The sequence below is a fragment of the Anabas testudineus genome, chromosome 6, assembly GCF_900324465.2.
Source record: "Anabas testudineus chromosome 6, fAnaTes1.2, whole genome shotgun sequence".
Classification (NCBI taxonomy): Eukaryota; Metazoa; Chordata; class Actinopteri; order Anabantiformes; family Anabantidae; genus Anabas; species Anabas testudineus.
Window position 1 is genome coordinate 2,389,320 of NC_046615.1, and position 27,259 is coordinate 2,416,578.

General features: G+C 39.5%; 2 protein-coding genes across 3 annotated transcripts; both read left to right on the forward strand.

Annotated features, from left to right (window-relative positions):
• The first annotated feature begins 161 nt into the window (after positions 1 to 161).
• Positions 162 to 1,794, forward strand: LOC113165970 (C-C motif chemokine 4-like). The gene is made up of 3 exons (XM_026365819.1): positions 162 to 332; positions 1,274 to 1,397; positions 1,500 to 1,794. Exons 1-3 carry the CDS (start codon positions 266 to 268, stop codon positions 1,588 to 1,590), a joined length of 282 nt encoding a protein of 93 aa, XP_026221604.1. The 5' UTR covers positions 162 to 265; the 3' UTR covers positions 1,591 to 1,794.
• A 16,017-nt stretch (positions 1,795 to 17,811) lies between these two features.
• Positions 17,812 to 26,919, forward strand: LOC113165212. Of its 2 annotated transcripts, none has more exons than XM_026364577.1 (6): positions 17,812 to 18,163; positions 18,243 to 18,366; positions 18,533 to 18,630; positions 19,419 to 19,505; positions 19,580 to 19,700; positions 26,832 to 26,919. In XM_026364577.1, the coding sequence occupies exons 1-6, from the start codon at positions 18,100 to 18,102 to the stop codon at positions 26,878 to 26,880; spliced, it is 543 nt and encodes a 180-aa protein (XP_026220362.1). In that variant the 5' UTR covers positions 17,812 to 18,099; the 3' UTR covers positions 26,881 to 26,919. The 2 variants fall into 2 exon arrangements, with proteins under 2 accessions (XP_026220362.1, XP_026220361.1); XM_026364576.1 differs by lacking the exon at positions 26,832 to 26,919 and adding an exon at positions 19,864 to 20,011 and having other exon boundaries at positions 17,823 to 18,163.
• Positions 26,920 to 27,259: the final 340 nt, after the last annotated feature.

The following is a 27,259-nucleotide window of genomic DNA, read 5'->3' on the forward strand; positions in this document are numbered from 1 at the left end:
AAGACTACAAACTCTTTTCTCATTGTGATAAAGATCGGTGGGTGAATTCCTCAGACTTCCTGCCACCTAAACTTGTAACAGCACCCACTCTATTGGCCGGCTAGTGGTGACCTCAAAAAGGCGTAGGATTGTTCAAGAGATCACCAGTTTTCTTAGAATTGCCACGAATATGCAGATGAGGATGCAGTTATAAGTCAGTGATCAGAGCAGATCAGTCCAGACAGCAGAGACACAAGAGCATCATCCGTTCTACACTGAAGACATCATGAAGACTCTCAGCTTCACAGTGGGACTGCTGCTGCTCATCACTCTTTACTACTGCGCTGCCACGCGTAAGTCTGTCAGCTACTCTGTTAAACTGCACATAGGAATTTAGTGAAATCAACTCAACTTTCCTCATTAGCTTAATTTAAATATTTAAGTTGTGTTGAGACGATCTGTGTTGACTGTATATTTGAGTAAACAGTTCAGTCAAATTAATGTGTTAAGCTGACTCAAGATCAGTTTCCATAATTAATTGATATGTCTATTTCCAAGTTGAACAAGGTTTTAATCATTTACAGAACTGCAGAATAATAAAATTATTAAAACATTTTTATAATAAAAAATAAAAAGAATAATTTGCAGAACTTAACCTTTTAATGCTTAGTGGAGGGGATTTGTATTGATATTTAGTTGCATGACTTCATTTCTGTCATATTATTGGTTGGTTAGAGTGGTTGTCCATCAACTCAATGGTCAGTGGTTTGCCACCCAACTCATCCTGACCAAACAAACAAACTAACAAAAAAAAAACAAAACAACAGACACTGAGACTGAGGTTTCACAAGCTTGTGCACCAGTTCTGGTCCCAAGCCCAAAATAACATTGAGGAGGTTGTGTCAGGAAGGTAATTTGGCATAAGAATTCTTCAGACATGTGCAGAACATACTTGGCTCTGGCGACCTTGACTACAGGACAAGTCAAGGTGGTAAAAATTAAAAAAGAAAAAAAATCAACTCAATTATCTGTAAACTGTATTTTCTTAGAATAGTCTTACTCATACATTAATGATACTGGATCCACAGCACAGAACTGAAATGAATGATCACTGTGTATTTAAATATAATAAATGACAAAATAACATTATACATTCTACTCTACACTAACCATTATTAATTGTATTTTTGCTGTCTATTTATACCTCATGAATACCTTTATTGTGTAAAACTGCTGCAGACATACTGATCAAATAAAACTAACTGATCCTCCTATTTTGTTTGTTCTCTTACAGCTCGTGGAGTGAGTAAAACACCACCTGGTTCATGCTGCTATAGCTTCTTTGGCAAAAAAATACCCAAGACAGAAATTATCTCCATCGCCAAGACTCACAGCAAATGTTCGGAGAAGGCGTTTGTGTATGTCTGTGCTTCACTCTAACACAAAGTGTCTTGTTTTATGTTACCACGATACTCTTACTCATACAGACTCAACTTTAACATTCTCTGATTTTTCTGCAGGTTCAATACTCGCAGAGGATACATCTGTGTGAGCCAGACTCTAGACTGGGCCAAGAAAGCTTATGAACAGCGGCAGAACAGAGATCAGTGAGAGTCCTCACTATCAACCAGCTCTATCTGTGGAACCTTCAGTCATGCCGGAGCTCCATCACATGTTACCAACCTATATCACTGTATTATTGGATTTGTAGTGTGATTTCAGTGCAGCTATGAGTGTTAATCATTTATAATGAAAACCTGTACAGCCTTGCTTTGTTTTCCTTTTAATCATTAAAGTTTCATTTTGCAGAACATACTTACTGACAATGTCTGTAAAACTTTACTTTACTGTTTACTTCAACTCTTTCAGCACGCCCTGCTGATTGAAAACTACAAGTAGCTATCCACACGGATTCCTATTTGACCTTTAACTACGGCAAACAGTAACTAAAAGACAAATTTGTCTCAGAGGGCAAAAACTATATTATATGTTACTTCATGTAAATATATGTTTATGTCATTACTATCAAGCTCATTCAGCATTTTCGTGCAAATTTATATTATGATTTCAGAGACAGTACAACTAGATGTTAGTTGCCAGAACAAAGACGCCATTTTAGGTGTTTGAAGGTGATTTATTTGTTGTGAGGTCAAACATATTACTTTTCAAACAAGTCAGTTGTGTTCACAGCAGACTTGTTGACTTGTCATTACAATCCTATCTAAAAGTGGTCACATTACGGAATAACTGTAGGCCAACACCATAAAAGGTAGTGAAACAAGCAGTTGTAGCACAGTTATACAAAAGTCATGTGGTTAGGGCCTTGACTCAGTAACATACATTCATCAATAGATCAGAATCTATTAAACATTGGATATCATTAACCTCTGTAAATGTTCTTACCAGACCAAATGAGGCTCTAGCAGCAAACGACAGGAGCAGTGGTGCATTTCATTGCTTAACAATTTCATTTCTGAAGAGAAAGAACATGATGAGATTCAGACGTTTTGAACTGTAAATAATCTTGTTGTTAAGTCTTGTTGGTGGTTAAAAAAAAAAAAACATATCTGCAGCAGTTTCAGCTTTGTTTTGCACAAAATGACACCATTGCCTGTTTGTTCATTGTGATAAAGATCAATGAGGTTTTAGCATTTACAGACCTGATCAACTAAACCTCTGCGTCCTGATAGTATCGAAAGAAGCTGCTGGTCTGTGGGGGATTTTTCTTACCAGTGAAGGATAGTTGCTTCACATGTAGCCGAGCATGCATGGGAAACAATAGTAGCTAACCTTATTCTAGGTTATTGAAGAGCTGCAGAATTTTCACTGAAGAGTTTTTAGACTTTGTTGTTAATAACTGGATTATAGTAAATATTAGTTTAAAATACATGTATTTGGTAAGGGATCAAGTTTACGGTATGTATTAGTGTAGTAATGTAGTGGTAAAGCATACCCACAACATGACACTGCCACCTTCATGATGGACTGTACAAGGCTCTTTTTGAATTCTGGGTTTGGTTTATACCAGGTGTGATGTGATCGCTATCTCCAAACACTTTCAGTCTCACTCATTTTCACTTCTGGGCAGGTTCACTAGCATTCCAGCTCTTGCAGGTTGGTAGTTTTTTGGTTGGATTACATAACATAAAGATTAAAAGTGAGTGGTGAGTGGTTTCAGGTGAAACTGGCTGCTAAACAACTAGCTGACTGAACACACATTACATAATTCTCCACGTACCTAACCACACGGATCTGTGACCTGTTCCTCTGATCTTTATAGACGAGGTGTACAATGGCAAAAAAAGAACAGTATTTCCTTTGAGGGCAGAAGCAGTATATTACTTCATAAAGTTGTCAGAAATGGTCACAAATTACAAATATCAACAAACACAACATTTCTAAGCTGACACACAAAGTGATGGTAGAAAAACTAGAAACAGGAATTTAGTGAAATCAACTCAACTTTCCTCATTAGCTTAATCTAAATATTTAAAATGTGTTGATTAAACAAGTTGTCAACATGAATTGCTTTAACTTGAGGTCTTTCAACTTGAAATGCTGAGTGAAATAAATGCTACTCATAGATACCAGTATATACTCATTAACTGTTTTACAGTTTTAAAGAAGCACAGTAAACAGACTTGACAACAGAAATTTTTTTTTTGACTAAATGTGACACAAAAAAGAGTTTAGTTTTAGTTTTGTGATTTTTATATCTCTCTTTAAACTGTTTCAGCAGTTATTAAAAGTAGGAGTAACAGAAGAATACAAGTCCACTCTAACATAAAGTGTCTATTTTGATTCCTCCACAAGGAGGAGCTGTAGGCATACATATTATTCCACACTTTTAGTCCTCTGTTAGTCAAACCTGTGACTGTGACACCAACACTACTCTTACTGACTCAGGTCCACATTAATGAGTGTGTTACTGATTCCACTCCACCTGTAACTCACTATTAACCAGCTCCACCTGCTGAAGCTGCAGTCAGGACAGAGCTCCATCTGATGTTAGTCTTTGTTACCATTTGGATGATTCATCTCCAAACAGCCTGGTTTAGTTGGACTTTTAGCCATTAAAGTGTTATTTTACAGAACATACTGACTGACAGAGACTGGAGAACAGAAGTGTACAGCTGCTGATCTTTGTTAATAAATCATGAAAACAGTTCTACGTTGTTGTTCATCTGAGGTTGGATTTGTCTGATATGAAGCTATGATCAGATTCTTCTTCTATCTTTACTGGAAAACAACAGAAACAAATGAAAAGAGGTTGTACTAACTCTGTCCATGTATTATATTCACACTACTGTTCTAAAGTTTGAAAGAAAATCAAATGAAGAGAACAGATGAAGAATTAAAGATTTGAACAGTTTAAAGATTAAGACACAATAAGTCTTGTAAGTGACCTCAAATCTTTGAATGTTCCTGTTTGTATTTTTCACTTCCTAACCTGTATCAGTCTAAGACCACCATGATTCATTTCCTCACTAATTCCTTTGACCAATAAGCTAGTTTTCCATTTCATATGTTATTGATTTCTATTTTTTACATACACAGTGATTCTTATATCTTATAGATGGTGTTTCTGCACTGAGTTGATGTCTGGCTTCCTCCTTGGCAAGTAGAGTTTCAGGCTGCTTTCCTGGTTGCAGCAATGGACTGTGGTGAGTGGTAATGATTTTAGAAAACCCCTGTGACTGAATTCATTACAGACTATTTCTAATCCAGTGCTGCCTGAGGGCTTGAGGGTCACACACTCATCAGTGGTCTTTACACACTGACACATGGATCCTCTCCCAACATCGTGAACTGTAGATGCTGAAAAACAGTAAATGAGTTGGAAACACAAACCTTTGTTGAAGGCTCTTATTATATCCAGCTACTATCCCCTCACTTGTTCCCATTGAACACTCCCATGTTGGAATCATCTAGAGTTACTAGAACTCTTATTTTACCTCTGTTTCAAGTTTTTTGAGAGTTTGTTGCATCATCAAACGTGTAGAAATTGGAACAGAAACAGATGTTAGATTTTATTGCAATTTTTTGGAAATTGGGTTTGTATCAGAGACTTTACAATTCAATATTCAAATGAAATATATAAATATTTGAACTACAATGATGTGTTGAGAAGAGGAGCTGTGAAATCAGCAGCACTGACAGAGACAGTAACTCTACTCAGGTCTCAGAAGCAGAGAGCAGCTTTCATCATCTGATTCAAAGTACTGTTACTAACATAAGAGTGAATTTCTATATTTCCACTTTTCCCTTCTCATATTGGATCTCCATTACCATGGCAACCCAGGAAACAGAAAGGGTAGTTCAGATTTCTGGTTGTAAGTGAAAGTCTTCATTTCAGGCTGTATGTTTGTACAGACATGGTGTTGTCACCACTCACCTTTTAAACTCAACCTGTTTTTCCACTTCACATCAGTCTGTTCTCAAATCGGCAGCTTCCACCTACAAACCAACTTTTCTGGATTCATCAGTAGTTAAAGACATGTTTCTATATTTTAAAAAAACATTACTGACCTGTCCTATTGAACAGATGCACTCCCCCTAGAGGAAGAAACCTCCAGCAGAACCAGGCTCAAGTTAAACCGCCATCTGCCTTGACCGGTTGGGGAGCAGGAAACAGTTATGCAAACAAAACAATAATACAACACAACTCCCAACAACTGCCACATCGGTCCTTGGGGAGACCAGTTCCAATGTAAAGACATTGTAATCTAATGGAGAGTCTTCCCAAGGACAGATTTGTTTTAGCTTACAGAAGATCGCAAAAGGCTCGCCGGTAGAGGTATGTTTTAAGGAGAGATTTAAAAGATGTTACAGAGTCAGCTGATCTTATTTCCTCGGGTAAGTTGTTCCAGAGTTTGGGGGCTCTAACTGAAAAGGCTCTGTCACCTCTAGTAGTCATTCTGACATCAGGGACATATAGAAGATTTCTACCAGAGGATCTCAGGCTACGTGCAGGCTCATAAGGCTTTAAAAGCTGGGATAAATAGCTGGGGGAAAGGCCATGCAGAGCTTTAAAAGTTATTAATAAAATCTTAAAATCAATCCTAAAACTTACTGGCAGCCAGTGTAAGGAAGCTAATACAGGAGTGATGTGATCGTATTTTCTTTTTCTAGTTAAGAGTCTTGCAGCTGAATTCTGAAGAATCTGAAGCCGATTAATAGATTTCTGACTGAGACAGGTGAACAGACTGTTGCAATAATCAAGGCGTGAGGAAATAAATGCGTGTAAGATTACTTCAGTGTCATGAAAAGAAAGAATTGAACGTATTTTGGAGATATTTCTAAGATGATAAAAACATGTCTGAACAAGCTTTGTGACATGATGCTCGAAGTTAAGTTTATTATCAAACACCAGCTGATGACATCAGCATAGCAATGAAAAGAAAGAGAGCATATACCAAGAGAACAAGATTGGCCCCAGCACTGAACCTTGTGGGACTCCGTACTTCACAGGAGAAAAAGATGACTTGCAGTAGTTAACGGTAACACAAAATGATCTATCGGACAGGTTTGAGGAGAACCAGTCCAGTGCAGTACCTTCTATTCCAGCGCAGTCCTTTAGCCGGTCTTACAAAATTTGGTGGTTTACTGTATCAAAAGCAGCACTAAGATCAAGGAGGACAAGAATAGAGCACATACCAGTGTCAGAGAGCAACAAAACGTTGGTCTCTGACACTGGTATGTGCTCTATTCCTACACGTACTTTTCTAAAATCTTTGATATGAAGGGTAGTTTGGAGATTGGTCTGTAGTTTTCGGGGGTTGAGGGATCTAGACCAGGTTTTTTCAAAAAAGGTTGCACACATGCAATTTTAAAATAATCTGGCAAAATCCCAGTGGACAGAGAAGTATTGAAAATATTCAGAAGAGAGGGGGCAAGCGAATCAATGATCGAGATTAAGAACTTAGTTGGGATGACATCAACTGGGCTGGAAGACGGTTTCATTTTAGAGACAGTTTGTAGTAGCTCAAATAAGGTCAGGGGGATGGAAACTGGCTTAAAGTGCATTCTCTAAAAGGGTGTGAGACTATGACTAATGAGGAGTTGGGGATGACAGAAGCTCTGATTGATTCTATTTTATCATTAAAATAGGTTAAGAACTTCTCACACGCTGCATCACTTTCAGCCGGGATGCTAGGAGGGGTTGGGTTTACTAACTTGTCAACAGTCTGAAGTGAGCAGTGATCAGGTCTGAGAAGTATTTAGCCCTGGTATTCTTTACCTTAGAATTCTAATCTAGTAGTAAGTCTTTCATAGCTTCATAACTCAATTGAAGTCCAGTTTTCTTCCATCTTCGCTCAGCTTTCCTACACTCAGCTTTACAGCAACGAATGCTGACATCTATCCAAGGCTGTTTGTTGGTGTCTTTACGGGACAGAGGCACAAATATTATTGAAAAGGCGGACGATATCATCAACATGTGATGCGCAAGAAATACCCTGCTTCAACATGGAAAAGGTGCTAGTGAGCTTTGCTGCTGACTGGCTGTTAAATAGACGGCGTTTAACTGTGAATTTTTGAGGTACAGTGATTGGATGAAGACAAGTATCAAATAAGACACATTTATGATCAGAGATGGAGTCCTTTAACTCAATGGAATTTAGAGTCAAACCTAAAGTGAATATCAAGTCAAGGGTGTGGCCCTGGTTATGGGTCGGACCTTTGACGTGTTGAACCAGGTTGAGAGATTCAGTAAGACTGATAAAATCATTTGCTAGAGTATTAGTGTTAGTATCAATATGAAGGTTAAAGTCTCCAGCGATAATGACCTTATTATACCTCACAACAATGTCAGAAACATACTGGAAAAATTCTGAGTTACCATTTGTTTTTGGTGGGCGGTAGATGACAGTACAACATACAGGAACAGAGCAGTGGATAAGAAACGACAGAGCTTCAAAGCTGTGAACCTGTTTAAGTGATAGCATTAAGCAATTGAATTGATTTTTAAAGACCACAGCAACACCACCACCCCGACCACTTAATCTAGGGGTTCTGTTATTGAGCTAAGAACAGATTAGCTCAATAACAATCCTTCAATTTAAATTGAATCACAATAACATTTATTTTCTTTGTGTGTTGATGTGAAACTGTGATAAATGTGAATGTTCAACATAAACCTTTCCGCTGACTAAACATAAATGAAGAAGTAAACACAGAGTAAATGAGGAACAGAAGCTTGACTCTACACTAAAGCTGGGATGTGTCTCTGTTCTGTAACTTCCCTCCTTGTTGAAAACAGCAGCAGAGTTTGAGTTTTTCTTCACAGTAAAAAGCTGAAATCCCACTTTCAGTTCCACAGAGACATGATTTGTATTGAAGACAGAGCTGAGAATGGATCACAGAAGAGAGACGACTAGAGGATCATCATCATTAACTTTTCACTGACAGCATCATGAAGACTCTCTGCTTCACTCTGGTCCTGCTGCTGTTCACTGTTTACTGCTGTGACGCCACACGTGAGTGAACTCTGTTAGTGACTCATGTTAGTTTATTACTAACATGTTTGTATTGACTTTATCTATTTATCTTTATAACAGATCAGGCAGCTTGGAGTTAACACAACTTGGTTCCTGCTGCTTTGGCTTTTCTACCATCAAGATACCAATAAAGGTTATAGCTAAAATAACCAAGACCCACAGCTCCTGTCCAAAGAAGGGCTACATGTAAGTTTGTTCTTCATTGTTTTGTTGTTTTTTTCTTGTTTTATTGATTAAATGATGAACAGAGAAAAGAACAAACTGTGACCTTCAGACAGGTTTTATCACAACACCACCTCAGACATAAGAACTAATCACACTTCATTAAGTTTTCTCATCTGCATGTTTCACAGAGTCCAGACTGAGAGAGGGAGAAAGTTCTGCTACAGAGAAGTTTTCCAGTGGAACCTGAATCCTTACAGTGAGGCCAGTGGACAACAGGGCTGAAGATGAACTGTTTTTATTAGAGTTTATTTTATAAAAGTCTGGTTCTGTCTTTAACATTTCATATACACTCTCTCTATATTTAATCAAACATGAATTGCTGTAATAGATTATATCAGTGGTTATGTATGTTTCCAGTGGGCTTTGAATTTAAACAATCAGCTCAACAACACTGACAGCAGCAGACAGAAGAACTGAAGTTGTACTGTGTTATTATAAAATACTTTATTATATGAAAGCCTGGTTCTGCAGGCTTAAAGACATATAAACTAAATCTTTGTATTTTAATAAAGCATGAAGCCCAGGTTGCTTTGATGATTCAGTCCGTCCACATTCTTGGGTCTGGTGTCTCATCTTCCTCTTGACTAAACCCCATAGATCAGACTAGTTAGCTGGTCGATCAAGTCCACTGAGTCCATTAAACATTAAACCAGGTATTGGTACTTTTAGCAGTGTGGGCAGGTGCCAAGTCCTGCTGGAAAATGAAATCATCTCCATAAAGCTCGTCAGCAGAGGGAAGCATGAAGTGCTGGAAGTTTCCTGAGAGAATCACCGACTCCAGCCACAGTCCACTTCCTGTGAATCTCCCCCAAGTTAATAAATGAGCTTCAGTCACAATCACACTCCTGTCAAAGCTGTGGCAGACCTGTTACTTACTCAACTGTCCACTAATGAATAAATCAGGAAGTGACGTAGCTTCTCCAGACTGGATGGTGCTTTGAGAGCTCCCTCTAATGATGGAGGACCTTGTAATCTACACAGAGACAGAAAGATAAGAGCTTGATGGAAGTTGACAATGATTAAATGATTTTAAGAAACTTACAGAGTCTAGATGATCACAGTCGTGGATGAGATGGTGTGGCTGAGAGAGTGAAGGAGCTCCAGAGCTGCAGGTGAGTTCAGGTGTCTACAGAGCAATAGCAAGATGTCCATGAGCAGGACGTTTCCTCACTTCTCTTAGTGTCCTGTACTTAACTGAGAATAAAAGACAATCCACAGAGAGGAACCATTCCAGGAATCACTCCTAGACAGACACATGCACAGATCTCTTTTAGACAACAACAGGTAGAACAAGAGGGGACAGAGAGACAGGGCTCTGTCAGAGGACTGCTGGTCTGGTTCCTAATGACCTGCTGCCAGAGAGACAGGTAAGAAGAAGAGGAAGAAGAAACAATCTGCAGCTGAAGGTGATATTAAAAAAACGGAGAATAGAGAAATAAACTGATTAAAAGACTTTCAGGCTGAACCAGGACAATATAATCACTGTGATTAGACAAAGTTTCTTTGTTTCACAATCAGATATTTAACATTTTACACTAAGTGAACCATCATGAACTGAATTAAAACAGAAAAACTAAACCACCAAATGAACAAAGGCAAAGTCATGTGGATATCAGGGAGGAACCACATGGACCAGAGGTCAACGTTGTAGATCAGTCGTCCACAAACTGGCCACTACTCTAAACTACAGAGAGCACAGGAAGAATCACACCACCACAAGATCTCACAGGTTAGGACAACAGGACCATTGTAGACAACTGAAGGGGCTTCATTTGTTATTGATCCATGGTATTTGTGGTCACAGGAGACATTTCTACTGGTGGTCCCGAGTTTTCAGAGTGACTGTGCATCATAAGAGGTGTCGTAGAGTAACAACAGCTCAGGTAAAGAAGAGTTGAGTGGTTAGAGAACAGACTCAGTAATATAAGACCAGACCACATGAGGCTGTAGCAGCAACAACATAACAACATGAGCAGTTCTGTATTTAATTGATGAAGAATTACACAAAGAGAAAGAACATGAGTAGTTTTGGACAAACTGTTGTTTAGAATAAAATGTTTCTGAATTTGTAACAAACCTACAAAGTTGTAGTGTCACTGATGGAACTGAGCACTGGATCCTTCATTAGTAGTGCACGTTCACTGCATGTTGAAGTCATACAGCACATAATAAAGCTGGTTGGTGTCATGTCGTATTTTGTATTTTGCAGTGAAATGTGTAAAATTGACATTAGTGTAAATAGATTAGTTTGATAATCAAACAAAAAAATAATCAGTCTGACAGTACACACAATGTCCAATGTTCCCATTGTTCAATCTTCTTCTTTCTCTCAGGACAGAGATTCACAAAGAAGAACTTCAACGTCCAGATGATGATTAGGCCCTAGTCTGCCCCCTAGTGGCCAGCCCTTTGAATCCTCCAGACATAGACAAAGCACACAAGCAGTGTTGAATGTTGTTATTTTTATTTGTTGATTATTCTTTTACTTAAGAATTAAATTTTAAAGACAACTTTAATTTAAAAAATAACTAAACTATGGTGAAATCTCACCATGTTCAGCAAACTGTGAAGACTGATGATGAGATGAAATCATTGGCTCTGTTGCAGCAGACAATCTAGATCTCAGTCCTCATCTTAAAACACTGGAGGTTGTTTTCTTTTTTAACCAGTATTCTGTGACCATGGCTCAGGAGGTAGAGCAGTTGTCCACGAACCACAGGGTCTGTGGGTTGATTTGTGTTTTCTCCCTGATTCTTGTGTTGAAGGGTTCTTGGAGAAGATACTGAATCCTTAAGCTTTGGCACCTCAATAGGAGGATTATCCAATAAAGGATTATTATTATTACTAATATTATTTGCATTGATCCAGTTGACCGTCCCCTGTGTCTGTGCATCTTTCACACAGGTCCAGTTTTGCAAACCTGCACCTATAAAGCTCAGAACCAGGACTCCACTTAACCTGCTTGACCCATACCCATAGCCTCTGCTAACTTAATTAATAAGTTTAATCAACACGTTCACTAATCAGCTTCAATATATGTTGGGCTGGTCAGGCCTCAGCTCTCTGACGTCTGAGGTCTGCAGCTACACGGCCTCATAGCAGCAGCTGTGATCCACTGTGTGTTGCTGTTCTGACTCGTGTCCATCACCAACATTCATTCTGTTACTGTTGAGTGTAAGTAGGACAGAATGACTTGTCACAGGATGCTGTCCCAGTCAGGGACTACAACACTGCACAGTTAGATCTAGATAACTGCACCAATCACCTGTCGACATATTCAGATGCTGTCAGTCAGCTGGATTGTCCAATGATAATTAGACTGTGATTTTTTATTCAGTTTTCATTGTTATACATATTTCACTTGCTTTTAACACGTTCCTGTACCTGCAGGTTAAATAAGAAGTAAATATTATTTCTATGTTCCAGATTATTAAAGCCTGAGAAACAAATTCACAAAGTCACTGACTGCATCATGAAATGACATGAAAACCTATGACTGAAACATGACATAAAACCAAACTAAACTAAATAAAAGGTTTGACTAAAATGTGACTAAACAAACAGTTTAGTCTGAGAGTAAAACTACACTGAAACACTGAACCCTAAAGTTCTAAACCATCTATGTGAGTCGGGAAAGGTTTAGGTTCAACGTGTTTGTAGGTAAACAGTAGAAACACAGTTTTTTTCTGTTGTCTCTGATTTGTGTCAATGATTTTTTAGTTTAGTTGTGATTTTTAAACCTTTTTGGAAACTCTTTCAGTTATTAATAGTAGAAGTTATTTGATGAATTACTGTCAGTACAATATTTAGATCTTAAAACATCAAAGAGTCTGGTAATAATACAATGACCATTATTTTCTATCTGTCCATGTCATATGAATGATAACGGATTTACACAGGATAATGATGAACAATGTAACAACAGTAACTGATCCCTGTATTTTTTTAGGCTTCATGCTGCTTTAAATTCTTCTAAAAACAAATATCAGATACGGAAATGATCATTGATCAATATGCTCACAACAGATGTTCAGAGAAGGTGTTTGTGTACGTCTGTTTTGATTCCACCACTAGGAGGCGCTATAGTCATACACATTATTCTACACTTTTAGTCCTCTGTTAGTCAAACCTGTGACTGTGACACCAAAACTACTCTTACAGACTCAGCTCCACATTAATGAGTGTGTTACTGATTCCACTCCACCTATAACTCACTATTAACCAGAAGATATGAGCACATCATGCTTATCTTACCTACACTTCGTTGGCTCCCTGAGAAATTACGCATTGATTTTAAAATACTACTTTTGACATTTAAAGCATTAAACAGTCTTGCGCCGCATTATCTAAGTGAACTGCTAGTGTCTTATGATCCACCACGCCTACTTCGCTCAAAGGATGCTGGCTGCCTGTCAGTACCTCGTGTCATAAAAACTACAGCTGGGGGCAGAGTCTTTTCTTACAAAGCCCCAAAGTTATGGAATAGCCTTCCAAATAGCGTTCGGGGACTGAGACACAATCCCAGTGTTTAAGTCTAGGCTGAAAACATATTTGTTCTGACTCCATCAGGACCTGCAGCCTTTGTGGGGAGAAGAGAGCTGCACAGGCTTCACCCCACAAAGGCTGCAGGTCCTGATGGAGTCAGCCCAAGGGTGCTGAAAGCCTGTGCTCCTCAGCTATGTGTTGTTCTCCAACACATCTTCAATCTCAGCCTGCACCTGGAGAGAGTTCCTCTAGGGTGGAACAAGTCGTGCCTGGTTCCAGTGAATAAGACGCCACGTCCCACATCCCTCAATGACTTCAGACCAGTGGCTCTGACATCACACATCATGAAGGCTTTTGAGAGGCTGATCCTGGAGTCCCTCCGACCTCTGGTCAAACCCTCACTTGACCCCCTCCAGTTTGCTTATCAACCCCATATTGGAGTGGATGACGCCATCATACACCTTCTCCATCGCACCTACACCCACCTGGAAAGCCTGGGGGCTTAGTGAGGATCATGTTTTTTGATTTCTCCAGTGCATTCAACATCATCCAGCCTGCACTGCTGGGAGAGAAATTAAAAAACATGCAGGTCAACACTCCCCTGACTTCCTGGATCATGGAGTACCTCACCAACCGGCCACAGTACGTTTGCCTGCAGAACTGTGTGTCTGACACTGTGGTCTGTAGCACAGGTGATCCACAGGGGACAGTTCTGTCTCCATTCCTCTTCACTCTGTACACCTCAGACTTCAGGTACAACTCAGAGTCCTGTCATCTTCAGAAGTTCTCTGATGACTCTGCAGTTGTAGGATGTATTCAGGGTGGAGATGTCACAGAGTACCGTGGAGTGGTGGACAGTTTTGTTGACTGGTGTGGACTCAACCATCTTCAACTGAACATCAATAAAACAAAGGAGCTGGTGATGGACTTCAGGAAATCTGGGAGTCCTGTCATCCCTCTCTCTATTCAAGAGAGGAGGTGGAGGTCGTGTCCAAGTACAAATACCTGGGAGTGTACTTGGACAACAAACTGGACTGGACCAAAAACTCATCAGCATTGTACAGAAAGGCTCAGAGCCGGATGTACTTCCTGAGGAGACTCAGGTCCTTCAACGTCTGCAGCACCATGCTGCGGATGTTTTATGAGTCTGTGGTTCCAGTGTCATCTTCTATGCTGTGGTCTGCTGGGGCAGCAACATGAAGGTGTCAGACACTAACAGGCTAAACAAACTGATTAGGAGGGCTGGCTCTGTTCTGGGGGTGGAGCAGGACCCTCTACATGTTGTGGCTGAGAGGAGGATGCTGTCCAAACTCCTCTCAATCCTGGACAACCCCTCCCACCCACTGCACAGTGTGTTGGCTGGACAGAGGAGCACGTTCAGCCATAGACTTATTAACATTAAATGCTCCACAGAGTGCCACAGGAGATCCTTTCTACCTGTGGCCATCAATCTGTACAATTCCTCCCCCCTCTGTAAGGGGTTGGGGAAGTGAAACTGTCATATACTTGTGACCCAATTTCATTTATCTATCTACGTATTCTGTATATATATTGAGTTTTTTGGTATTGATGTTATTGTGTATTTATGTTTGTGTATTTGTGTTGGTGTTGGATCTTTCCTGGTTGTGGTTCCTTTTCTTTCTGTCTGTTTTGAGAACAATGGTAATGAGGCAAAACAATTTCCCTCTGGGATTAATAAAGTTTTTTGAATCTTGAATCTTGAATCTTAGTCAAGCATTTTGTAAATAGATCTGGGAAAGACTCATAGAGCATTATGGTGAACTGGTGTGTTTAGATGCTGTCTTCCCAACTCTCACTGATCACTCAGGTTTGTTGATGGTGAAGTGATCTGTTGCTCTACATCCCAAAGAGCCCTCATGTCTATGTAACTCACTATTAACCAGCTCCACCTGCTGAAGCTGCAGTCAGGACAGAGCTCCATCTGATGTTAGTCTTTGTTACCATTTGGATGATTCATCTCCAAACAGCCTGGTTTAGCTGGACTTTTAGCCATTAAAGTGTTATTTTACAGAACATACTGACTGACAGAGACTGGAGAACAGAAGTGTACAGCTGCTGATCTTTGTTAATAAATCATGAAAACAGTTCTACGTTGTTGTTCATCTGAGGTTGGATTTGTCTGATATGAAGCTATGATCAGATTCTTATTTTATCTTTACTGGAAAACAACAGAAACAAATAAAAAGAGGTTGTACTAACTCTGTCCATGTATTATATTCACACTACTGTTCTAAAGTTTGAAAGAAAAGCAAATGAAGAGAACAGATTAAGAATTAAAGATTTGAACAGTTTAAAGATTAAGACACAATAAGGACGTTTGTAAGTGACCTCAAACCTTTGAATGTTCCTGTTTGTATTTTTCACTTCCTAACCTGTATCAGTCTAAGACCACCATGATTCATTTCCTTTGACTAATAAGCTTGTTTTCCATTTCATATGTTATTGATTTCTATTTTTTACATACACAGCAGTTCTTGTGTTATTTTAGATACTAAGTTGGTTTCTGAATAGAAAGAAACACATGTTGAAGGTCAACACATTATTTACAGTATGAGGCTCATGTGGAACTAATCTGGATTCACACTTGTCTGTTCATCTTATAGATGGTGTTTCTGCACTGAGTTGATGTCTGGCTTCCTCCTTGGTCAGTAGAGTTTCAGGCTGCTTTCCTGGTAGCAGCAGTGGACTGTGGTGAGTGGTAATGATGCCTTACATCCACTGAGCTTCATGTTGGAATATTTGAAGTACAATGATGTGTTGAGAAGAGGAGCCGTGAAATCAGCAGCACTGACAGATACAGTAACTCTACTCAGGTCTCAGAAGCAGAGAGCAGCTTTCATCATCTGATTCAAAGTACTGTTACTAACATCAGAGTGCATTTCTATATTTCCACTTTTCCCTTCTCATACTGGATCTCCATCACCATGGCAACCCAGGAAACAGAAAGGGAAGTTCAGATTTCTGGTTGTAAGTGAAAGTCTTCATTTCAGGCTGTATGTTTGTACAGACATGGTGTTGTCACCACTCACCTTTTAAACTCAACCTGTTTTTCCACTTCACATCAGTCTGTTCTCAAATCAGCAGCGTCCACCTACAAACCAACTTTTCTGGATTCATCACTAGTTGAAGACACGTTTCTATATTTTCTAAACACATTACTGACCTGTCCTATTGAACAGATGCAGCAGCTTCTCACTGTTCCTGTTTCTTCCTTCTACACTTGAAGACACTGATAAGAGCACACCTTGTTAACAACGCATCAACACAAAACATTTGATCACACATGGAGTTGAGACTCTAAACACATGTATAATGGGAAAGACGTCATTTGTAGTGCTGAACCCACAGACAACTGTTTAACCTTTGCTGTTGAAATACTAGATTATTGACACATGACACTATTTTAGTGCTGTTTTTTTAGATTGTAAATATCTACATGAAAAATTAGTTTATGTGTTAAATATGTGTTGAAACTGAAGATAGTACCTTTTGTATCTGATGACCCACATTTGGAATGAACAAATGTTGTGTAACAACTAGTCAATCAAACTACTACTTACTATAATAACACTCACTTACTAATATTTGGTTTCAAATCCCTTGTTTGTGGTAACTGCAATAAGTCATGTGAGGAGCCAGAAATGAATAAAGTGTGGGAACAACATCATTGATGTTAAATATGATACCTGACACTTCACCACAGTGAGGTTAGTCTGGAGCAGGATTTCAGTGTTCTAGCTGAATACAACAGGACGTCACACACTCCACACATGATCACACTCATTTAGGGACTATTTTTTCTTTTTGCTTAATATTGTTATTAGAAGCCGACTTTGTACTTTATTACTTAGGCTTCAAAATATTTTGAGTCTCTTTAATACTTTCACGTCATGTGAGCAGCCGGGGGTGAGTTGTGTTGCACAGTGACATTGAACTGAAACTTATGTTATTTTTCATATTGTTCTTTTATTGATTTTCATTGTTTCCACAAATATGCAGCAACAAGAGCCAAGTGCATCCTGCAGGTGACCAGAAGGTGAACATCATAATAGACCCCAGACTGTGTCAGTTAAATTGGATTAGGTCTGAGTTTGTACACAGAAGCAGCTGATATGTGTGTGTGTGTGTGTGTGTGTGTGTGTGTGTGTTTGACACAAGCTGTTTCACCTTTTGTACAGAAAACGTATAAACTGCAGTGAAATCATTCTGAGCTCAGGATGAATGGTGTCGAGTTGATCTTCAGAAATTCAGTGTCTGGACCAATTTAACTTGTTGTAAAAGCAACATCATAGATGATCAACAGCTAGGTGAACTTGATCTTTACTGATGTGTGATTATAGGAATAATCTCAATAAACAACATAATATTATTGTGTATAACAAGATCATCTTAATATAAATAACTTATACTATGCTGCTATGCAACCCCTCCCACCCCCAGCTGCTCTCATCACACTGAAGGTATTGAGAAGACTCAGTCATCTCTGTTAGTGAATCACTGTATTAGTTTGTCACTAATGAGAAAACTAACAACAGATTTTTCCTTAAATTTAAATAACATTTATTTTCTTTGTGTGTTGATGTGAAACTGTGATAAATGTGAATGTTCAACATAAACTTTCTGCTGACTAAACATAAATGAAGAAGTAAACACAGAGTAAATGAGGAACAGAAGCTTGACTCTACACTAAAGCTGGGATGTGTCTCTGTTCTGTAACTTCCCTCCTTGATGAAAACAGCAGCAGAGTTTGAGTTTTTCTTCACAGTAAAAAGCTGAAATCCCACTTTCAGTTCCACAGAGACATGATTTTTATTGAAGACAGAGCTGAGAGTGGATCACAGAAGAGAGACGACTAGAGGATCATCATCATTAACTTTTCACTGCCAGCATCATGAAGACTCTCTGCTTCACTCTGGTCCTGCTGCTGTTCACTGTTTACTGCTGTGACGCTGGACGTGAGTGAACTGTTAGTGACTCATGTTAGTTTCTCAGTGACGTGTTTGTATTGACTTTATCCATTTATCTTCAAAACAGCTCCCGGACTGTTGTCCACAGATCCTGTTTCGTGCTGCTTTGACTTTTTTACCTTAAGGATACCAAAAAAGTTTATTCATAATATAACCAAGACCCACAGCTCATGTCTAACTAAAGGCTTCATGTAAGTTTGTTCTTCATTGTTTTGTAGTTTTTTCTTGTTTAATTGATAAAATGATGAACAGAGAAAAGAACAAACTGTGACCTTCAGACAGGTTTTATCACAACACCACCTCAGACATAAGAACTAATCACACTTCATGAAGTTTTCTCATCTGTATGTTTCACAGAGTTCTGACTGAGAGAGGGAGAAAGATCTGCTACAGACACGATTTCAAGTGGAACCTAAATCCTTACAATGAGGGCAGTGTGACACAGCTATCCAAAGGTGATGGACGTGGCAGTTTGACATATTTGGAGTTATCCAACAACAACTTCCCTTGGGGATAAATAAAACATAAAAAAAAAAAAAAAAAAAAAAAAAAAAAAAAAAAAAAAATAGCACTAACTGTAAGGAAACCTGCTTCTATGATCAACAGGAATCAACATGTATTTAGAGAGTCTAAATACATGTTATAATGTTTCTATATGCAGCAACTTCTCTGAACTTGCGACCAGGCTTGTTAATTCTCTTCCTTGGCTTGTGGACCTCTGGGAGGCTGGACTGTGCCCAAGTGGAACACACACTGTTTGTTTTTTTTTTTTTTTTTTTATGCTGGATGTTTCTTCCTCTAAAGTTTTTCCTCTCCACTGTCTCCTGGTGCTGCTCAAGTGGGATTAATAGGTTTTCTATATAGTTCTGTCGACTGCAACTGGAGCTGGTTTGGGTGTTGGTGTTGGTGTCTGACCATAACCATGGCTGGTGTTGGTTTAAGTGCTTCTTCAGAGGTTGAGATCCTTGCAGAAACCCTCTAGCCTTGGCAGCTTGGAACAGTCTAATCTCTTCTCTTCTAGTCTCTATTGTAGTGGCGGCCGCCCTGTTGGTCGTGTGTAGATGTTGTTGTACACCATGTCAGATACAGAGATGGATAGATACTGCCTTAACTAAGACTATATACCAGCAGATCACTGCAGAGGATGAAGACATTAAGGATGACAGCTTCACTGAAACCTGTGTTGATGTTAGTTTCTCACTGACGTGTTTGAATTGACTTTATCTATTTATCTTTGTAACAGCTCCCAGACTGATGTTCACACAACCTGATGCCACTAAAGTGACATTAAAACCTGTGCCTAATATGACCAAGACTCAGAGCTCCGCACGTGAGTGAACTCTGTTAGTGACTCATGTTAGTTTCTCGGTGACATGGTTGTATTGACATTTATCTTCATAACAGATGTGGCAGCTGATTTTATACATGGTACCTGCTGCTTTGACTTTTCTACCGTCAGGATAAGAAAAAAGCATATGATTAAAATAACCAAGACCCACAGCGACTGTCCAACCAGGGGCTTCATGTAAGTTCGTTCTTCATTGTTTTACTGCTTCTTGTTTCATTGATAAAATGATGAACAGAGAAAAGAACAAACTGTGACCTTCAGACAGGTTTTATCACAACACCACCTCAGACATAAGAACTAATCACACTTCATTACGTTTTCTCATCTGTATGTTTCACAGAGTTGAGGCTAAGGGAGGGATAAAGAGCTGCTACAGAGACACTTTCCGGTGGAGGCAGAATCCTTACAATGAGCAACAGGGCTGAAGATTTACTGTTTATACTAAACTTTATTTTATAAAAGTCTGGTTTTGTCTTTTACATTTCATATATACACTGAGTCTGTGTATTTTGTCAAACATGAATTACTGTAATAGATTATATAAGTGGTTATGTATGTTTCCAGTGGGCTTTGAATTTAAACAATCAGCTCAACAACAGTGACAGCAGCAGACAGAAGAACTGGTTTTCCGGGCTTAAAAAAAAAAAAAAAAATATATATATATATAAAAAAAATATATTATATTCAGTCCGTCTGCATTCTTGGGTCTGTTGTCTCATCTTCTTCTTGACAAAACCCCATAGATCAGACTAGTTAGCTGGTCGATCAAGTCCACTGATTCCATTAAACATTAAACCAGGTATTGGTACTTTTAGCAGTGTGGACAGGTGCCAAGTCCTGCTGGAAAATGAAATGATCTCCTTAAAGCTCGTCAGCCCTGTTACTTACTCAACTTTCCACTAATATACTTGGACACAGCATTCTGGACAACCAGCTTCTCCAGCAACAGTATTTTTGAAGGTTTATTAAGAAAAGACAATAATAAGGTCAGGAAGAGATGTAGCTTCTCCAGACTGAATGGTTGTTTGAGAGCTCCCTCTAATGATGGAGGACCTTGTAATCTACACAGACACAGAAAGATAAGAGCTTGATGGAAGTTGACAATCCTCTAAATACAGAGGAGGTGAGCAGGGACACACAAAGACAAAGAGGTTCAGGAAGACAGTGGCTGATGCAGGATGAAAGCTGCTGTAGAGCAGACTGAACTGAGCACAGGTAGTAGTAAAGACGAGTTCCAGAAAGAACAAACACAGAATAAAGTTTCCTCACTTCTCTTAGTGTCCTGTACTTAACTGAGAATAAAAGACAATCCACAGAGAGGAACCATTCCAGGAATCACTGCTAGAGAGACACATGCACAAAGCAGATCCAGATCCTCTTTAGACAACAACAGGTAGAACAAGAGGGGACAGAGAGACAGGGCTCTGTCAGAGGACTGCTGGTCTGGTTCCTAATGACCTGCTGCCAGAGAGACAGGTAAGAAGAAGAGGAAGAAGAAACAATCTGCAGCTGAAGGTGATATTAAGAAAACGGAGAACAGAGAAATAAACTGATTAAAAGACTTTCAGGCTGAACCAGGACAATATGATCACTGTGATTAGACAAAGGACCTCTGTGTTTTACAATCAGATATTTAACATTTTACACTAAGTGAACCATCATGAACTGAGAGTGTAACATTGTAAATATGTTCAACTCAGTCAAATAATGTGACATGATGGGAGTGAACGCAAAGCTGATCAGAAAATAAACAGACTGGATTAAAACAGAAAAACTAAACCACCAAACGAACAAAGGCAACGTCATGTGGATATCAGGGAGGAACCACATGGACCAGAGGTCAACGTTGTAGATCAGTCGTCCACAAACTGGGCACTACTCTAAACTACAGAGAGCACAGGAAGGATCACACCACCACAAGATCTCACAGGTCAGGACAACAGGACCATTGTAGACAACTGAAGGGGTTTTATTTGTTGTTGATCCATTGTATTTGTGGTCACAGGAGACATTTCTACTGGTGGTCCCAAGTTTCAGAGTGACTGTGCATCATAAGAGGTGTTGTAGAGTAACAACAGCTCAGTTAAAGAAGAGTTGTGTGGTTTGAGAACAGACTCAGTAATATAAGACCAGACCACATGAGGCTGTAGCAGCAACAACATAACAACATGAGCAGTTCTGTATTTAATTGATGAAGAATTACACAAAGAGAAAGAACATGAGGAGTTTTGGACAAACTGTTGTTTAGAATAAAATGTTTCTGAATTTGTAACAAACCTACAAAGTTGTAGTGTCACTGATGGAACTGAACACTGGATCCTTCATTAGTGGTGCACGTTCACTGCATGTTGAAGTCATACAGCACATAATAAAGCTGGTTGGTGTCATGTTATATGTTGTATTTTGCAGTGAAATGTGTAAAATTTACATTAGTGTAAATAGATTAGTTTGATAATCAAACAAAAAATAATCAGTCTGACAGTACACACAATGTCCAATGTTCCCATTGTTCAATCTTCTTCTTTCTCTCAGGACAGAGATTCACAAAGAAGAACTTCAACGTCCAGATGATGATTAGGCCCTAGTCTGCCTCCTAGTGGCCAGCCCTTTGAATCCTCCAGACATAGACAAAGCAAACAAGCAGTGTTGAATGTTGTTATTTTCACTTGTTGATTATTCTTTTACTTAAGAATTAAATTGTAAAGACAACTTTAATTTAAAAAATGACCAAACTATGGTGAAATCTCACCGTGTTCAACAAACTGTGATGACTGATGATGAGATGAAATCATTGACTCTGTTGCAGCAGACAATCTAGATCTCAGTCCTCATCTTAAAACACTGGAGGTTGTTTTCTTTTTTAACCAGTATTCTGTGACCATGGCTCAGGAGGTAGAGCAGTTGTCCAGGGTCTGTGGGTTGATTTGTGATTTCTCCCTGATTCTTGTGTTGAAGGGTTCTTGGAGAAGATACTGAATCCTTAAGCTTTGGCACCTCAATAGGAGGATTATCCAATAAAGGATTATTATTATTACTATTATTATTTGCATTGATCCAGTTGACCGTCTTCTGTGTCTGTGCATCTTTCACACAGGTCCTGTTTTGCAAACCTGCACCTATAAAGCTCAGAACCAGGACTCCACTTAACCTGCTTGACCCATACTCATAGTCTCGGCTACTTTAATTAATAAGTTTAATCAACACATTCACTAATCAGCTTCAGTATATGTTGGGGTGGTCAGGGCTCATCTCTCTGACGTCTGAGGTCTGCAGCTACACGGCCTCATAGCAGCAGCTGTGATCCACTGTGTGTTGCTGTTCTGACTCGTGTCCATCAGCAACATTCATTCTGTTACTGTTGAGTGTAAGTAGGACAGAATGACTTGTCACAGGATGCTGTCCCAGTCAGTGCTACAACACTGAACAGTTAGATCTAGATAACTGATTTTGCACCAATCACCTGTCGACATATCCAGATGCTGTCAGTCAGCTGGATTGTCCAATGATAATTAGACTGTGATTTTTTATTCAGTTTTCATTCTTATACATATTTCACTTGCTTTTAACACGTTCCTGTACCTGCAGGTTAAATAAGAAGTAAATATTATTTCTATGTTCCAGATTATTAAAGCCTGAGAAACAAATTCACAAAGTCACTGACTGCATCATGAAATGACATGAAAACCTATGACTGAAACATGACATAAAACCAAACTAAAACTAAAATAAAAGGTTTGACTAAAATGTGACTAAACAAACAGTTTAGTCTGAGAGTAAAACTACACTGAAACACTGAACCCTAAAGTTCTAAACCATCTATGTGAGTCGGGAAAGGTTTAGGTTCAACGTGTTTGTAGGTAAACAGTAGAAACACAGTTTTTTTCTGTTGTCTCTGATTTGTGTCAATGATTTTTTTAGTTTAGTTGTGATTTTTAAACCTTTTTGGAAACTCTTTCAGTTATTAATAGTAGAAGTGATTTGATGAATTACTGTCAGTACAATATTTAGATCTTAAAACATCAGAGAGTTTGGTAATAATACAATGACCATTATTTTCTATCTGTCCATGTCATATGAATGATAAATCATTTACACAGGATAATGATGAACAAGTAACAACAGTAACTGATCCCTGTATTTTTTTCAGGCTTCATGCTGCTTTAAATTCTTCTAAAAACAAATATCAGATACAGAAATGATCATTGATCAATATGCTCACAACAGATGTTCAGAGAAGGTGTTTGTGTACGTCTGTTTTGATTCCACCACTAGGAGGCGCTATAGTCATACACATTATTCTACACTTTTAGTCCTCTGTTAGTCAAACCTGTGACTGTGACACCAAAACTACTCTTACAGACTCAGCTCCACATTAATGAGTGTGTTACTGATTCCACTCCACCTATAACTCACTATTAACCAGAAGATATGAGCACATCATGCTTATCTTACCTACACTTCATTGGCTCCCTGAGAAATTACGCATTGATTTTAAAATAATACTTTTGACATTTAAAGCATTAAACAGTCTTGTGCCGCAGTATCTAAGTGAACTGCTAGTGTCTTATGATCCACCACGCCTACTTCGCTCAAAGGATGCAGGCTGCCTGTCAGTACCTCGTATCCAAAAAACTACAGCTGGGGGCAGAGTCTTTTCTTACAAAGCCCCAAAGTTATGGAATAGCCTTCCAAATAGCGTTCGGGGACTGAGACACAATCCCAGTGTTTAAGTCTAGGCTGAAAACCTATTTATTCTGACTCCATCAGGACCTGCAGCCTTTGTGGGGAGAAGAGAGCTGCACAGGCTTCACCCCACAAAGGCTGCAGGTCCTGATGGAGTCAGCCCAAGGGTGCTGAAAGCCTGTGCTCCTCAGCTATGTGTTGTTCTCCAACACATCTTCAATCTCAGCCTGCACCTGGAGAGAGTTCCTCTAGGGTGGAACAAGTCGTGCCTGGTTCCAGTGAATAAGACGCCACGTCCCACAGTCCTCAATGACTACAGACCAGTGGCTCTGACATCACACATCATGAAGGCTTTTGAGAGGCTGATCCTGGAGTCCCTCCGACCTCTGGTCAAACCCTCACTTGACCCCCTCCAGTTTGCTTATCAACCCCATATTGGAGTGGATGACGCCATCATACACCTTCTCCATCGCACCTACACCCACCTGGAAAGCCTGGGGGCTTAGTGAGGATCATGTTTTTTGATTTCTCCAGTGCATTCAACATCATCTGGCCTGCACTGCTGGGAGAGAAATTAAAAAACATGCAGGTCAACACTCCCCTGACTTCCTGGATCATGGACTACCTCACTAACCGCCCACAGTACGTTTGCCTGTAGAACTGTGTGTCTGACACTGTGGTCTGTAGCACAGGTGCTCCACAGGGGACAGTTCTGTCTCCATTCCTCTTCACCCTGTACACCTCAGACTTCAGGTACAACTCAGAGTCCTGTCATCTTCTGAATTTCTCTGATGACTCTGCAGTTGTAGGATGTATTAATGGTGGAGATGTCACAGAGTACCGTGGAGTGGTGGACAGTTTTGTTGACTGGTGTGGACTCAACCATCTTCAACTGAACATCAATAAAACAAAGGAGCTGGTGATGGACTTCAGGAAATCTGAGAGTCCTGTCATCCCTCTCTTTATACAGGGGGAGGAGGTGGAGGTCGTATCTGAGTACAAATACCTGGGAGTGTACTTGGACAACAAACTGGACTGGACCAAAAACTCATCAGCATTGTACAGAAAGGCTCAGAGCCGGATGTACTTCCTGAGGAGACTCAGGTCCTTCAACGTCTGCAGCACCATGCTGCGGATGTTTTATGAGTCTGTGGTGGCCAGTGTCATCTTTTATGCTGTGGTCTGCTGGGACAGCAACATGAAGGTGGCAGACACTAACAGGCTAAACAAACTGATTAGGAGGGCTGGCTCTGTTCTGGGGGTGGAGCTGGACCCTCTACATGTTGTTGCTGAAAGGAGGATGCTGTCCAAACTCCTCTCAATCTTGGACAACCCCTCCCACCCACTGCACAGTGTGTTGGCTGGACAGAGGAGCACGTTCAGCCAAAGACTTATTAACATTAAATGCTCCACAGAGTGCCACAGGAGATCCTTTCTACCTGTGGCCATCAATCTGTACAATTCCTCCCCCCTCTGTAAGGGGTTGGGGAAGTGAAACTGTCATATACTTGTGACCCAATTTCATTTATCTATCTACGTATTCTGTTTATATATTGAGTTTTTTGGTATTGATGTTATTGTGTATTTATGTTTGTGTATTTATGTTGGTGTTGGATCTTTCCTGGTTGTGGTTCCTTTTCTTTCTGTCTGTTTTGAGAACAATGGTAATGAGGCAAAACAATTTCCCTCTGGGATTAATAAAGTTTTTTGAATCTTGAATCTTAGTCAAGCATTTTGTAAATGGATCTGGGAAAGACTCATAGACGTAGAGCATTATGGTGAACTGGTGTGTTTAGATGCTGTCTTCCCAACTCTCACTGATCACTCAGGTTTGTTGATGGTGAAGTGATCTGTTGCTCTACATCCCAAAGAGCCCTCATGTCTGTGTAACTCACTATTAACCAGCTCCACCTGCTGAAGCTGCAGTCAGGACAGAGCTCCATCTGATGTTAGTCTTTGTTACCATTTGGATGATTCATCTCCAAACAGCCTGGTTTAGTTGGACTTTTAGCCATGAAAGTGTTATTTTACAGAACATACTGACTGACAGAGACTGGAGAACAGAAGTGTACAGCTGCTGATCTTTGTTAATAAATCATGAAAACAGTTCTACGTTGTTGTTCATCTGAGGTTGGATTTGTCTGATATGAAGCTATGATCAGATTCTTCTTCTATCTTTACTGGAAAACAACAGAAACGAATAAAAAGAGGTTGTACTAACTCTGTCCATGTATTATATTCACACTACTGTTCTAAAGTTTGAAAGAAAATCAAATGAAGAGAACAGATGAAGAATTAAAGATTTGAACAGTTTAAAGATTAAGACACAATAAGGACGTTTGTAAGTGACCTCAAACCTTTGAATGTTCCTGTTTGTATTTTTCACTTCCTAACCTGTATCAGTCTTAGACCACCATGATTCATTTCCTTTGACTAATAAGCTTGTTTTCCATTTCATATGTTATTGATTTCTATTTTTTACATACACAGTGATTCATGTGTTATTTTAGATACTAAGTTGGTTTCTGAATAGAAAGAAACACATGTTGAAGGTCAACACATTATTTACAGTATGAGGCTCATGTGGAACTAATCTGGATTCACACTTGTCTGTTCATCTTATAGATGGTGTTTCTGCACTGAGTTGATGTCTGGCTTCCTCCTTGGTCAGTAGAGTTTCAGGCTGCTTTCCTGGTAGCAGCAGTGGACTGTGGTGAGTGGTAATGATGCCTTACATCCACTGAGCTTCATGTTGGAATATTTGAAGTACAATGATGTGTTGAGAAGAGGAGCCGTGAAATCAGCAGCATTGACAGATACAGTAACTCTACTCAGGTCTCAGAAGCAGAGAGCAGCTTTCATCATCTGATTCAAAGTACTGTTACTAACATCAGAGTGCATTTCTATATTTCCACTTTTCCCTTCTTAAACTGGGCCTCCATTACCATGGCAACCCAGGAAACAGAAAGGGAAGTTCAGATTTCTGGTTGTAAGTGAAAGTCTTCATTTCAGGCTGTATGTTTGTACAGACATGATGTCACCACTCACCTTTT